This window comes from Pholis gunnellus (assembly GCF_910591455.1).
Source record: "Pholis gunnellus genome assembly, chromosome: 18".
Classification (NCBI taxonomy): domain Eukaryota; kingdom Metazoa; phylum Chordata; class Actinopteri; order Perciformes; family Pholidae; genus Pholis; species Pholis gunnellus.
This window is the reverse complement of record NC_136545.1, coordinates 2,185,016-2,198,873: the sequence shown is the minus strand read 5'-3', so window position 1 is coordinate 2,198,873 and position 13,858 is coordinate 2,185,016. Positions and strand designations below refer to the sequence as shown.

Here is a 13,858-nt window from a genome sequence, read left to right as displayed (position 1 = left end):
CACTTGGGGGCAGCAGAACAAGCAGTAAAACACAGACGTTTAACTGTCAGCAAAGTCAGGTGGTTTGGTCTCTTCAGCATGTTCACTGTGTCTGTCGTTGAGCTGCCTCTTTGGTGTGTTGTGTCCACAATTCTTTACAACAGCAGGTGTCATTGTGTCTTTTCAGACTCAGTCTGTTAAAGTCAGGCCAATAGAAATGTGGAGAAAGCTTTGAACAGAATCTACTGTCCAGTTTAAAATTGGGAAATATAGATTACAGATAATCTGCTTCTCCCCGGAGTCGTTGTGCTTTCTCTCCTCACAGGTTTCATGAATCCTGGTTATATCTGGACCCTGGTCTTGCTGACACACATTAGGAGGAGTCACATTGCTATTACCGATACCATCACTGCTTTTATTATCATTATTATTCTACTATATCCACTACTGCTGTTATTATTACTAGGTATAATGTTCCACCATGATTATGCTTACTCCTCTCATCACATGAGTCATTGATGTCATAAGCATTGAACGTGTTGGAACTCTGTAATGTTGTTCAGTACACATGACGTCTATCACTTCATCCTGATAGAGGATCCTCCTCTGTTGCTCTCTGAGGTCTCTTCCTCTGTTCTCCTGTTAAAGGGTTTTACATAATATATAAATTGAATTGAATATACTTGAATACTTTATTTAATGAATAATGTTTGTGAATGAGGGGGTGGATGGACTCATGACCTCAGTATCTCCACTTTTATTGTAGATAAAGAGTCTGCATTGTCGATATACAGTATATATATATTTACAGTATATATATGTATATATATATATACACATATGTACATATATATATATTTACAGTATATGTATATGTGTATATATATGTTTATTTATTTTTAAAGATAGGATCATCAGTGATGCAGGTGATCATTGCTTTGATATCTCCATCAGCTTAGGAGCTGCTGATTATGGGCTGCTTCTTCAGAGCAGCGTCCGTCATGGTGTGGCACACGTGCTCATCCTGCTTCAACATCTTCAGCTCCATCTCAGTCTGCATGCGCATAGACTGAAGGCATAAAAACAGCAAGATTACTGGGAGTAGTGTACTGCGAAAATGAAATAAGGATTCAATAATTTCCATCTTTACAACTCAGTCTGTAGAAACATTTAAATGATGCAGTTCTCTTCACTAAAGTCACAGCTTGATTCCTATAAGTAGACTACAGCATAAAGTACCTCCAGGTCTTTGGTGATGGGGTGGTTGGGTCCATGGGTCACCAGGAGGATGCCGTATGCCTTGCAGATCATGCCGTGACCCACCTCTATCTGCCCTGCATGCCAGTGGGTCACGCCTGCCCGCATGATGGCCACGCCCAACTGGGCATTGTTGGGGTGGTACAGCTTTCTGCAGAAACAAATCCCATGGAGAGCCCCACCAATCGTGAATGTACCCCACTAACAAGTATTTTCTGTATACTAATCCTGATATCTTATTTATATGTCCCATTGAGCTCCTTCATTATCCAAACATGTTAAAACACATCAATGAGCCACAACTTCTCTGTAGAGCACCCAATGTGGATTATTCCACTGCTGAAAATAGTCCCCAACAAATGCCCTAATTCTTGCCGTTTGAGCAACGTTTGCTAAAAACTACAGTGGCCAGACATTATTGAGGCTTTCATAAAAATGATTTCATATATTCGTGTGTAACAACGCTCATTCTGTTTGTTAACTCTCCCTTCTTTGCAGATCAGCCGCTCCCTCCTGACCTGCAGTAACCCTTCCTGCTGTCCATAATCAGGCTAGCTTTCCAGGCCCGAAAAGGTCCAACTAGCTCATCTTTAATAATACCAGCTGTTTGGACCTTTTCGGGTTGAAGGTGGACTCAAAATCAACTCCCAAACCTACAGCCAGTTTTTAGAAGACACTTTCCTCCAGCAGTGGTACAGGAAAAAGTCTGCATCTTTCAAGAAGACCATGAGTTTTATGCAGGACAAAGCTCCATCGCATGCATCCAAGTAGCCAGTAAAGGCCTTAAAGATGAGAGAATAACGACATGGCTCCCTTCCTCACCTAAACCCTATTGAGAACTTGTGGGTCCTTCTTAAACGGGAGAATTACGGTGAAGGAAAACAGTCCTCCTCTCTGAACAGTGTGTGGGAGGCTGTGGTTGATCGTCAGCAGATCAAGACAGAATCCATGAATAGAATTATTCCTGTTATTGAAAAGAAGGGGGGCTATATTGGTCACTGATTCCTTATTTGAAATGTCAGAAAAGTTTTTTGTAAATGTTGAGTTGTTTGTTTATTATTCCCACTTTAACAGATGAAATTAAACAAGTGAGATGGGAACATTTCCGTTTCTCATTTAGTTGCCCAATAATTGTGCACACAGAGGTATTCTCCTGAGGAAGCCAAAACCTCACTCTTACCTTCTTAAATATTCAGGTTTGAGGTTTATTAACATTTTGGATTGACGAGAGCTCTGTAGTTGTTCAATAATAAAATGAACCCTCAAAAACCTCAAAAATAATTGTGCAGGCAGTGTACTTTGTATTAAAGTGTGATTACATAGAGGTTTCTCCGTCCCAGCTGCAGAGCTTCAAAGGTTGCTAACTTTTGGTGACATAGGCAGTTTCTATGCAACTTTATGGAACGTGGTGAGTTTAAACATGAATCATAACTTTATACTGATCTTGTCTCATCTCCGTCGGGACAACTAGTGTCTGTGTGGTGTGTGAGTAACGGTATCCCTTCAGAACAAAGTGCTGCGTCAGCACTCACATGTATCCCTCCACCATCCTGCGGGCGTAGTCTGCAGCCTCAGAGAAGATCTGCAGGTATGAGAGCATCTCACTGGCAGCGCTGAGCACACGCAGCTTATACAGGTGAGTGTCAGCCAAGATGTTGTCCTGCTTCTCCAGACACTCACGACACAGCCTCACCACCTGAGAGAGGACCGACGGGAAGAAAGAGAAGCATATGAAGTGGAGACAATAAGAGAGAGGGAGAGGAATGCAGGAGAGCTCAGAGCAGTGTTGTGTACCTCGCAGTAATCCTTCTCAATACGGGACCTCTCGATCTTCTCCAGATACTCTTTACTGAAGGCGGTCCCCTCTTTCACCTTATCAGCAGAGGGCTGAGAGGGAGACACAACGACAACAGCTAACAGGAACATTCAGTATTCTCATCATCATGAAAGTCAAATAAAGAAATGAAAAAGACTTGTATGTGACTGTTATCATATGTAATCCAACTTTGTTCCCCTCGCTCTCTGCGGCAGCCATCATCAGGTCGTCCTTGATGTGCTGGCTGCAGTGATCGCAGCTGCACTGGAAGTGGAAATCCTCCTTCAGCTTCTTCTGGCGGTCAGCGGACAGGTTGAGGAAGTCCACATAGCTGACGGTCAGCTCCTCGCCCTCTGAGATTTTACCCACAGCTCGCAGCTCGATCCTGGGACAGAGGAGGACAGGACAGAGACATGAGAGGGGTCTCAATGTTCTCATCATACACACTGCTTTATGCTGACACATGCATTTCTCGCTGCATTCTTTCATTTTCTTTATCTGTTTATTGATCAGGACCAATGAACATGAATTGACATCCTCGTAGGTGTTAATTGACTTAATGACTAAAGCCACACATCACTTCTAAGTGGCATGGTTTTGATTGCCATTGGTCACACTTGGTGTTGTAATTCTGTCTAGTTTTTAATAGAACTTCACAGCCACGTCACATGACAGAGGTTGACCAGCTTTAATACATACCTCCTCTGAGAGTGGAGAGCAGAACTCACTGCTGACTGGCTGCAAAAGAAAGCAACAGTCCATTCACTGGTCTTGTGTTTGAAATAAAGCGTTAACAAGTCATTAAGGTTCACAGTTGCGTTATTGTATTTACTGGTGTGCTCACATAATATATACAGTATATTCAAATACCCAGAGGTCTCTGACTGTGACTCGATAGGAGCAATAGCTTGGATACCTACTTGCCGTGGTTGAGGATGACGGTGCAGTTGGGCCAACAGTCATGGTTGACCAGACCAAGGTTGGGGAAAAGACCCAAACCAACAGCCTGCAGGCCTCTCTGGTCACTCAGTGTGAATCCATTACACTTGATCTACCGAGAGAGACGGCGAGGGGGGGGGGGGGGGGGGGGGGGGGGAGTATGGAGGGAAGGAGTGGGAAGGGGAAAGACAGAGTACAAAGTTTGTTTCTGAAGCTGTCTTTCCTAGTGCACTTTACAAATATATAATAAGAGGCACTGAGGAATAACAATTCATTCATTCCTACGATGCCAAAGATGTGTGAGATGTCGTCAACAGAGTGCTGCTTTCTTCCATGAGACCAATATCCCAGGAAGGTGTGCACATCAGTCCTGAGCTGCTTGAGATCTTCTTCAGGTAGATCAGCCACATGGTCCTCCAGCTGGTCCACTGAGATCAGCTGACTGTCCGACACGATGCCTGTGTCCTTGTGTATACGCCACAGCACACGAGCAGCCAGACTGGGCAAGAGAAATATATCATTCAAAATGATGTGTCCACCACTGACTCTTTTACTATACGAGACTATACTATTCCATACTATACTATTCTATACTATACTATTCTATACTATACTATTCCATACTATACTATTCTATACTATTCTATACTATACTATTCCATACTATACTATTCTATACTATACTATTCTATACTATACTATTCTATACTATTCTATACTATACTATTCTATACTATACTATTCTATACTATACTATACTAAACTATACTATACTATACTAAACTATACTATTCTATACTATACTATTCTATACTATATTATTCTATACTATTCTATACTATACTATTCTATACTATTCTATACTATACTATACTATACTATTCTATACTATACTATACTAAACTATACTATACTATACTAAACTATACTATTCTATACTATACTATTCTATACTATATTATTCTATACTATACTATTCTATACTATACTATTCTATACTATACTATACTAAACTATACTATACTATTCCATACTATACTATACTAAACTATACTATTCTATACTATACTATTCTATACTATACTATTCTATACTATACTATACTATACTAAACTATACTATTCTATACTATACTATTCTATACTATATTATTCTATACTATACTATTCTATACTATACTATTCTATACTATTCTATACTATACTATACTAAACTATACTATACTATACTATTCTATACTATACTATACTAAACTATACTATACTATACTAAACTATACTATTCTATACTATACTATTCTATACTATATTATTCTATACTATACTATTCTATACTATTCTATACTATACTATTCTATACTATACTATACTAAACTATACTATACTATTCCATACTATTCTATACTAAACTATACTATACTAAACTATACTATTCCATACTATACTATTCTATACTATACTATTCTATACTATACTATTCTATACTATACTAAACTATACTATATTAAACTATACTATTCTATACTATACTATACTATACTATTCTATACTATACTATTCTATACTAAACTATTCTATACTATACTAAACTATACTATATTAAACTATACTATTCTATACTATACTATTCTATACTATACTATTCTATACTATACTATACTATACTATACTATTCTATACCATACTAAACTATACTATACTAAACTATACTATTCTATACTATACTAAACTATTCTATACTATACTATTCTATACTATACTAAACTAAACTATTCTATACTATACTATTCTATACTATTCTATACTAGACTATACAAATCAACATCTGTTTACATCCTGTAATAATAGGATTGGTAAAGATTGGTACAACTGAAATTCTGACCCGATCCTGCTGCTAGATTTTCAGCAAACACATTCACTTAATCAGGGAAAATAAGTTCTGTGTAACAAATGTTATGGCAATCAATTCAATAGTTTTGTTCAGACATTTCACGAAAAACCACAAATGTGAACCTCATGGTGGCGCTAGAGGAAAAGACGACTAACGTTAGTAGGATTCATCCTCTGGGCCTCATGACTATCTGTACAGAATTGAATTGCAAAGCATCCAATAGTATATGGTAAATGGACTGTACTTGTACAGCGCTTTTCTAGTCTTCCGACCACTCAAACCGCACTACTCGTCATCATTCACCCATTCACAGCCATTCATACTGAGGACAGGGGCTACAATACAAGGTGCTACCTGCCCATCAGGACCCTCTAACATGCACACGCATACACACACCGTGGGGTCCTGCCTAAGGACACATCGACATGGACTCGTGGAGCCGGTTCGAATCCTCAGATTGAAGGACGACCCGGCTCTCCACTGAACCATAGTCGCCCAATAATTGTTGAGATACTTCAGTCCCAACCAGTTGTGGCCCAATTGCCCAAAATAAGTCATAAAAACGCTCAAATGTATCCTCTGGGGAACATAAATATCCACAACAAAGTTCCTGGAAGTCCAGCCTGAGTGAGAGACAACTTGTCATATACCAAAGGGTTGGGAACATTGTGGCCTGATGTTTTTTGTGAAGGACCAGTCTGGGTGGGTCACTTAAATACTTAGAAATCATCCTCAACGCACCATGAACATCCATACCAGAGTCCATACCCAGGTGGCCGGCATTTGTTGAGATATCTTGTTGACCATCTGACCAAATGCCGTACAAGCGCTACTTGCTGTGGTGTGAATTGTACAGACGACTATCTCATCCTCCTGAAGTCACCACTTGAAAATATAATAGTGTGGATGATGTTTTCTTGCATAGGCTAACCTTCAATTTGTTCCAACCATAGATGTTAAACCACTGAGCAGAACAGGGATGAACCAAGTATCAATGAGACGCAGCGAGGGTCAAAGGCCAGAGGGTGTGGTATGCTAAACACATTGCAAAGCCCCTTGAGGTGAATGTGTGATTTGTGATATTGGGCTACATAAAGAAAAGTAACTTGACTTAACACAGTGTCAGATTTGAGACAAAAATAAAGCCTTGTTGTGTAAAACAGGGCTTTGGTTTCTATGATTTATTTCCTTGCAGTAATGTATTACCCAGGCTGTGGATGATTGGTATGTTCTGTTTAGGATACAAGTCAGTTTTACACAACTTTGTGTTCATCCGTCTCCTGCAGCTTCCCCTCAGGTCTCAGTTCTCCTTACCGAACGTTCTCGCTGGGTACCTTGCCGATCTTCTTGATGGCTCCACATTCCTGCTTGTGTTCATCCCAGCACGCGGTCTGGCAGGTGCGGTCGCAGTAATGGGCAAACTTACACTGGCCACAGCGGTGCAGTTTGGCCTGGTGCCGGAAACAGCTGTGGCACACTTGAGTGGCCAAACTGAGAGGGCAACAAAAGAGAGAAACCTAGCAGACATCTTTCATTGACATCTCCATAACTGCAGTGAGAGTAAAGGATTGAGGAGTTAGTCCGTTCAGCTCGCTCTAAACAGAACACTCATTCTCTGCTGTTTATCCAATAATATACCTGTATGGAGGCCAGATGCAGGCAAAATAAAATAGAAAATTACTATAACAAATACATCAATAAATAAATGAATATGCAATTGTGTACCAAGTGTACATGTATCCCTTTGCATTTTTTTTTATTTCCCAAAACTTGTTTATTTCTGTATTTAGTTTGTATGTAAATGAGATGGCCGTCATTCAAAGTGTGTCATGGTGTCAACTTTTCTCCTATTGGTTGATCGACTGTGCATGCCTTGCTCCCAAACTGCCAGGCTCACTACAGAAAGGAGTCTTTCTCAGGTCTGCTGACTGTCACACTCCAAACTAAACATGGAGAAGCAGCCTTCGGTTTCACATTCAGTTTCTTTTAATGAATATTTTGTTATTTTCCTATATGAACTTTTAGCAGCTCTAACAATATTCCTTGTGTAGTATGAAGCATATGAACAATGTAAAAAAAATAGAGGCATGACCGATCCGTCTGAAAGCTGATAGAGACACTGCAGACAATAATCGACTGCATGCAGAGAGAAATAAATGTACTTTCTCTATTTATACTGCTACTGAGATTCTCCCACATGAGCTCGATGGAATATCTAAGACTGATGTTTTATCCATTTTCAATATTAGAAATTAATTTGGAAGCTTGCAAGGTGTCATAATAATGTTGTGGTAGAGCCTCCGTGCTCTTGAACACTGAATCCAAGAGTACATCAAGCTCACATGACACCCTGACAGCTCTCTCTGCTGGTGTCATGAGAATTTGGGCATCTAGAAATGAGGTCACAGCTGAGAAGCCTGACCTCTTGTCCACAACACAGTGTGTCAGCCAGACGTGCAGACATGCTGAATAAGAAAAAGCCAGTCCTCCTACCCGTCCATCTAGTCTAAGACTACAACAACCGGGAGCCTCGTACCTGTCGAAGACCACAGCAGAGAAACTGGGCTCGGCGAAGACCACTTCCCCAGCTTTGAGCTCTTTGGTGGCCATCAGGCCTCGACCTTTCTTCCCAGCATCAAACAGCTGAGCACTCTCCATGTTCCCCACAGTCATTGTGCTGGCGAAACAAAACCCAGAGGATGAAGAAGGCTGCTGAGGGTGGGACTAGCCGAGGGATGAGGGACTAAACAAGCTGCAGGGAGCGGAGAGGTCTCATGAAATTCTAAGGAGCACTTGCCCCTTCTCTACTTAGCCAGACCCCTGCTACAGCCCAAAATAAATGTGCCCCTCTAGAGGTTGTACCAACTCCCCGGAGTGGGAAGGGGGGAGAGCAGTGGGAAATGAGGGGCTGGGGGAGGTAGGAGAGGTGAAGGGAGTCTCGGGGCGCCCCCTTCTTTGGGTTGGTCCCTCTGGAGGTATTTTGGTCCGGGGCAGCTGTGGCTGTCTGTCTGATGCTCATGACAGGAAACGGAGCCGCTCACATTCAGAGGCTGTTTTCCTTCTTTTGAAACCTTTGCACAGTACAGTGGAGGTGGTCACACCCTGTCAGTAAGACATACTGTCTCCATATGAAGTGGATATGGTGCATGAGACATATTGTGATATCTCTGTGGGTTTGTCACTATGAGCGACCCCTTCACAGTATGCACACTCAACTCATCCATTGTTACTATGAAAACATTGATTAGAGCAGCTTCACAGAGAGCTGCTGTTTGATCAAAGGTCACATGGTCGAATTCTTTCATCAAAAAGGCCGTAAATGATCTGTGGATATTCATGGTGACCTTTGACCTTCCCGTTAACACCAACACTTGATCTGTGATCTCAGAACACAGTCTACATCTCGCTGTGTGTTGTGGATATTCACGCTGCTCAGCACCGTTAGTGACTAGCTGCTGAAAACAATGGAGCATTTAGCAAAAGATTTCTGGAATTGGGAAAGGTGGTACCTTTATGTTATGATTACATTATAATACTGTGATATTTGTGTAGGTAAGATTGTCAGACTCTTATCATTGCCTTCAACGACATGTGCGCAAAGATGATAAAAAAAGACAACCCAAATAAATAAATAACCTCAGTATTGCATTTATGTAATAAACAGTATCAAGTTTACAAAGCAGATTTGGATTACAGCTGAAGGAATGCACATATAAAGCAATCATATACAAATAAGACATAGATTTTGAGTTGAGTCACACATTAAAATGCTCAGCATTACAGCAGCTTCAATCACAGTTCACTGAACATCGCTTCAACAGATATCACAAGAAAGGCCCGTTAAAAGTCAAACCGCAGACGTCACTCTGGATAGAATGAGCAGCACACATTGAGTTCAGAGCGCACAGAGAGCAACAACATACAGTTTACAGTTAGGGGGACACCCTTTGACAAAGATGGATTTTCTTATTTTTCTCTTCTTCAACTGTTCTGAACAGATGTAAAGCAGCAGTGTGTAGGATTTGATGGCGTCTAGTGGAGGTTCAGGTGCCTTGAACTAGGCCTATAGATCAATCTCACACCGAACCAGGTCCCAAGACTATCTGGTCCTCAAACATCAGGTCTATACTGACATTGAGAAATTGGCTTTTAAATACTATGAACCACACAAGTTTAGACAGGCTGATCCCTGTTAATCAGTAGACGTCCCTTGTAACTGACTGTGGATCAGTGTGAACGCATGTTTTTGAATTGCTGTTCATATTCTTGGCCAGTTTGTTGTATAATTGTATACTGTTCCTTTTATTATTTTATATCTACTGTAGTCAGGACGTCTTGTAAAAGAGAGCTTGCTCTAAATATACAAACTGAATACTCCTCCCCACCCCTCCATCTCCTCTCCTCACCCCTCCATCTCCTCTCCTCACCCCTCCATCTCCTCTCCCCACCCCTCCATCTCCTCTCCTCACCCCTCCATCTCCTCTCCTCACCCCTCCATCTCCTCCCCTCACCCCTTCATCTCCTCTCCTCACCCTTCCATCTCCTCCCCTCACCCCTCCATCTCCTCCCCTAATCTCCTCCCCTCACCCCTCCATCTCCTCCCCTCAGAACTACGGTGGCCTTCAGGTAAAGCAACAACGTGAGTGTTCCTCTCTACTTCCTCTCGTTGCATATAGAAGCTCAGTCAGTCCATGTGCTCGGCTGTCAGGCTCACACAGCGGAGGCATTAAGAACATCGAGGCATGGAGTGCTCTGAAAAAGAATCAGTGGGTGAGCGCATCGTCTCTCTCCTCATTAAAGACAGCTGAATGAGGACGCTGGTGCTCAGAGAACGCTGGCCGCGTGGAGAGTGAACTTCTGTTCTGGAATGTTTTCAACGTACATTTGATGAACATCAGTTTGGTATTCAGGCTGTCATATTGGTCCATGTCAAAATCAAAGGCCACAACCTACAGAAGTAAGACTGACAGTGAAGTTTGAGTCAACTATTAACTTTTCCACTTAGAACTGTAGCATAAGAGGTAAGTGGCAGATATAAATCAGTAGTTTCAATCAAAATCAAGGCACACAAAGAAATCAACTGTAACTACTCATGCTGTGTCTAGACGTCGTAGACGTCTATGTGAGCTCCCGTCGTGTAGTTGTCTTCCAGAAGGAGCTTCATCAGCTTGGCACAGGACGCCTCACAGCTGAGCAGCTGGCCCTGAGCAAACATGTCTGAAAAAGACTTCCTGATGATGGGATCAGCTGTTCTGGATCTGGCCAACATCTGCATGTCTGTGTCCAGAGGCCCTGGATCAATACAGAGGACACAGGTGAGTGTGGTCCAAGGCTGGGAATGGACACATTTTTTATGTATTTTATGAAAGTTGTCTATTCTCTTTACTTTCCATTGTCTATGATGAGTTACGATCTATTGTTTATTATCGAGCTCAGATATCAATATACTCGTTACATGTAATCCCATATTGTTTAGAGACGGTTCAATTATTAAATTGCTGTAATGTGTGACTTTGGAGTTAAGCTCACTCTGACATGATGATTGACAGACAGCAGAGGAGAAAGATTGTAAACTCAGAAACTAACTATTGTGTTAGTTAGGGAGGCGGGGGGGGGGGGGGTCCAGTGTTGCTCCTCTCTGGCGGGGCCTTCATAGTCTCCTAAAGGTGAGAGAGCTCTTCTCCTGGGAGAGGCTGACAGTAGTGAATAAACTAGACATGACATTTGAATGACATTCCTGTTACAAGCTAAGGTTCAGATAGCGTTGTTCAGTATTGTTGTGATTTACTAACCTGGTTGGCTCAGATTGATTTTGCAGCTCTGCTGATGTATCATATGTGAGGTTGCAGTGTGATTGTAATGCTTAGACATTAGCTGAGGTGTATTAAGAAACAATAGGGATTAGATTGCCATCTAAATCAGGTTAGGGGTCCTGAAGCTGCCCTTAATAACCGAGCGAGGTTCCCAACCACACGGGGTTCCTCCTCCAGCGGTGGCCCTTTAGAGCGGGTCCATCCTGGAGTACACCCAGTCCTCACACACCTGTTGCACACACACACCTGTTGCACACACACACCTGAATCCGTTGATATCCAGCAGTCGGGAAGGCCGAGGTTTTCAGCCTGAGATAAGTGATACGACGGTGGCTAGTGTTATCAAGTTATCCTGGCTTTCGCCTCCCTAAGCAGGCTGAGACGGTCTTGCGAGTAGATTCTGGGGGGGGGGGGGGGGGGGGGGTCACCTCGGTCAGACTTTACTGAACAAGCCGCCTTCCAGCGCTTCACTCACACTGAGAGGGGGTATCGGTTACGCAGCTAGGCTGTACACTTTTTCAAAACGCATTTAGTTTTTATCATCCCCTCATTATTATGTGACTAAAAGTCAACTAATAAAGTGAGTTGTGACCTGTGGTATGGTTCTGTATGTCCTGCATGTTTCTTCTACCTTTGAAAGTGTGTGAAATAATGTTTGCAGCCGCTGGTAAGTTTTAATATAAAAGACGAGCATTACTGCTCAGAGTCCCGACTCATTTAGGAAGACTTCATTCAATTCCTCCGACTCAGCTCCAGTCTCAGGCCGACTGGTTGGACTGGAACGTAACCAGCACAAACAAGCAGCTCCTCACCTGGGGCGTAGCTGAGCACCCGGAGGTCCGGCTCCTCTTCAGCCAGCACCCTGAACATCATCTCTCGGGCAGCTTTGCTGGTGCAGTACAGCACCCAGGAGCGGAAAGGCTGCAGAGCGCACAGTGACGTGATGTTGAGCACGGTGCGCTGCTGACCTGGACGCTGTGGGAAAGCCTGCAGGACGCTGGCAGTGAGGCACAGAGAGGAGCTGACATTGAGAGACAAGTAAGAGTCCACCTCGGCCATGTCGGTGAAGGCTTTGGCATAGCGGGACACATCCCCCAGAGAGCCTGGGAAGAGGAAAGGAAGGGTTACTAGTGTTACTTGTGTGTCTCCATCCTCAAAACATACCGCGTGAGTGTTTCCACCAACAACTGTTACACAAATATTCTTGAGAGAAAGCAACAAGATCACAAAATGAAAAGAGGGTTCCACTCAAATGCTGCTTGGGGCCCCCAAAGTATGGATGCTCCAATCGGACTTCTACAGTCCCGAGAGTGAAACCTGGTCTTTGGCATCAGCTGATACAGAGCACTGATCAGAGACCAGTGTTTAATCAATGAGCGGTGAGGAAGAGACTTTATGTGTAGGGAATATTAGGCTTCTCTGAAACATTGTTTCACTGACTGTCAAACTAAATGTAACAAATAAATACTTACATTTACATTACTGACTTGTTACATCTCATGAAGATAATAAATCATACACCAGCAACTTCAAAATTAACAGGAATTACAATTCAAGTGTAATATATATATATATATATATATATATATATATACACACTCCGTACCAGCGTTGTTGACCAGTAGAACGTGGTCCATGTCCTCAGAAAAGGCTTCTTTAGACACACTGACGATGCTCTCCAGTCCTTCCATCTGACTTAGATCTGCCACCACACACTCAACCACCAGGCCCGCTCTGCCTGCCTCCGACTCAGCCAGCTCTACCTGCAGAGCCCGCAGGTCATCAACGGAACGGGCCGTCAGAACGAGCACCGACCCCGGCTTTACCAACCGAGACATCTCTGTCGCTATGGTCCGACCAAAGCCTCTGGAGGCCCCGGTGATAATACAGAGCGCCCGGCCCAGGTCAGTACGCGCAGTGGACGACATGGTTCCGAACACAGCGGAGGAAGCGATCAGTGCAGGGCTATTGAGTGACGGCTGGGACATACTCTGCGCATGTGTTGGACCTAAATGTTGTAACGCGAGAGAGTCAGCCAATCGCCTTTCGCTCAGTGGCAGCGGATCGTTCTTCTTCATGGACTCTACCATCGGTGATAATCCACTTGTTGCCCTGTCGCCACCTCCCGGTTTCACACACATTCACACACATTAGCCACCCTGAA

General features: G+C 42.8%; 2 protein-coding genes across 2 annotated transcripts; both read right to left on the bottom strand.

The window, feature by feature from the left end:
• Positions 1-421: 421 nt before the first annotated feature.
• LOC306710355 (histone-lysine N-methyltransferase Smyd1-like) lies at positions 422-8,699 on the bottom strand. Its single transcript, XM_079178835.1, has 10 exons — positions 8,418-8,699; positions 7,196-7,372; positions 4,277-4,490; positions 3,973-4,103; positions 3,752-3,790; positions 3,242-3,437; positions 3,031-3,123; positions 2,769-2,932; positions 1,219-1,387; positions 422-1,048 (listed from the first exon to the last, which is right to left on the bottom strand). The coding sequence occupies exons 1-10, from the start codon at positions 8,552-8,554 to the stop codon at positions 935-937; spliced, it is 1,434 nt and encodes a 477-aa protein (XP_079034961.1). The 5' UTR covers positions 8,555-8,699; the 3' UTR covers positions 422-934.
• A 1,789-nt stretch (positions 8,700-10,488) lies between these two features.
• Positions 10,489-13,661, bottom strand: spra (sepiapterin reductase a). Its single transcript, XM_079179664.1, has 3 exons — positions 13,301-13,661; positions 12,507-12,797; positions 10,489-11,173 (listed from the first exon to the last, which is right to left on the bottom strand). The coding sequence occupies exons 1-3, from the start codon at positions 13,620-13,622 to the stop codon at positions 10,983-10,985; spliced, it is 804 nt and encodes a 267-aa protein (XP_079035790.1). The 5' UTR covers positions 13,623-13,661; the 3' UTR covers positions 10,489-10,982.
• Between the last annotated feature and the right edge of the window lie 197 nt (positions 13,662-13,858).

Bases quoted from the DNA above. Each gene is read 5' to 3' on its own strand.
- LOC306710355 (XM_079178835.1), bottom strand. From the start codon at position 8,554: ATGACTGTGGGGAACATGGAGAGTGCTCAGCTGTTTGATGCTGGGAAG. The intron at 3,438-3,751 runs GTATGTATTAAA...CCTCTGTCCCAG, and splicing joins GCTCTCCACTCTCAGAGGAG to GATCGAGCTGCGAGCTGTGG. The intron at 1,049-1,218 runs GTACTTTATGCT...TTATGCCTTCAG, and splicing joins CCATCACCAAAGACCTGGAG to TCTATGCGCATGCAGACTGA.
- spra (XM_079179664.1), bottom strand. From the start codon at position 13,622: ATGTCGTCCACTGCGCGTACTGACCTGGGCCGGGCGCTCTGTATTATC. The intron at 12,798-13,300 runs GTACGGAGTGTG...TCCTCTTCCCAG, and splicing joins TCTACTGGTCAACAACGCTG to GCTCTCTGGGGGATGTGTCC. The intron at 11,174-12,506 runs GTGAGGAGCTGC...GTATTGATCCAG, and splicing joins GGTGCTCAGCTACGCCCCAG to GGCCTCTGGACACAGACATG.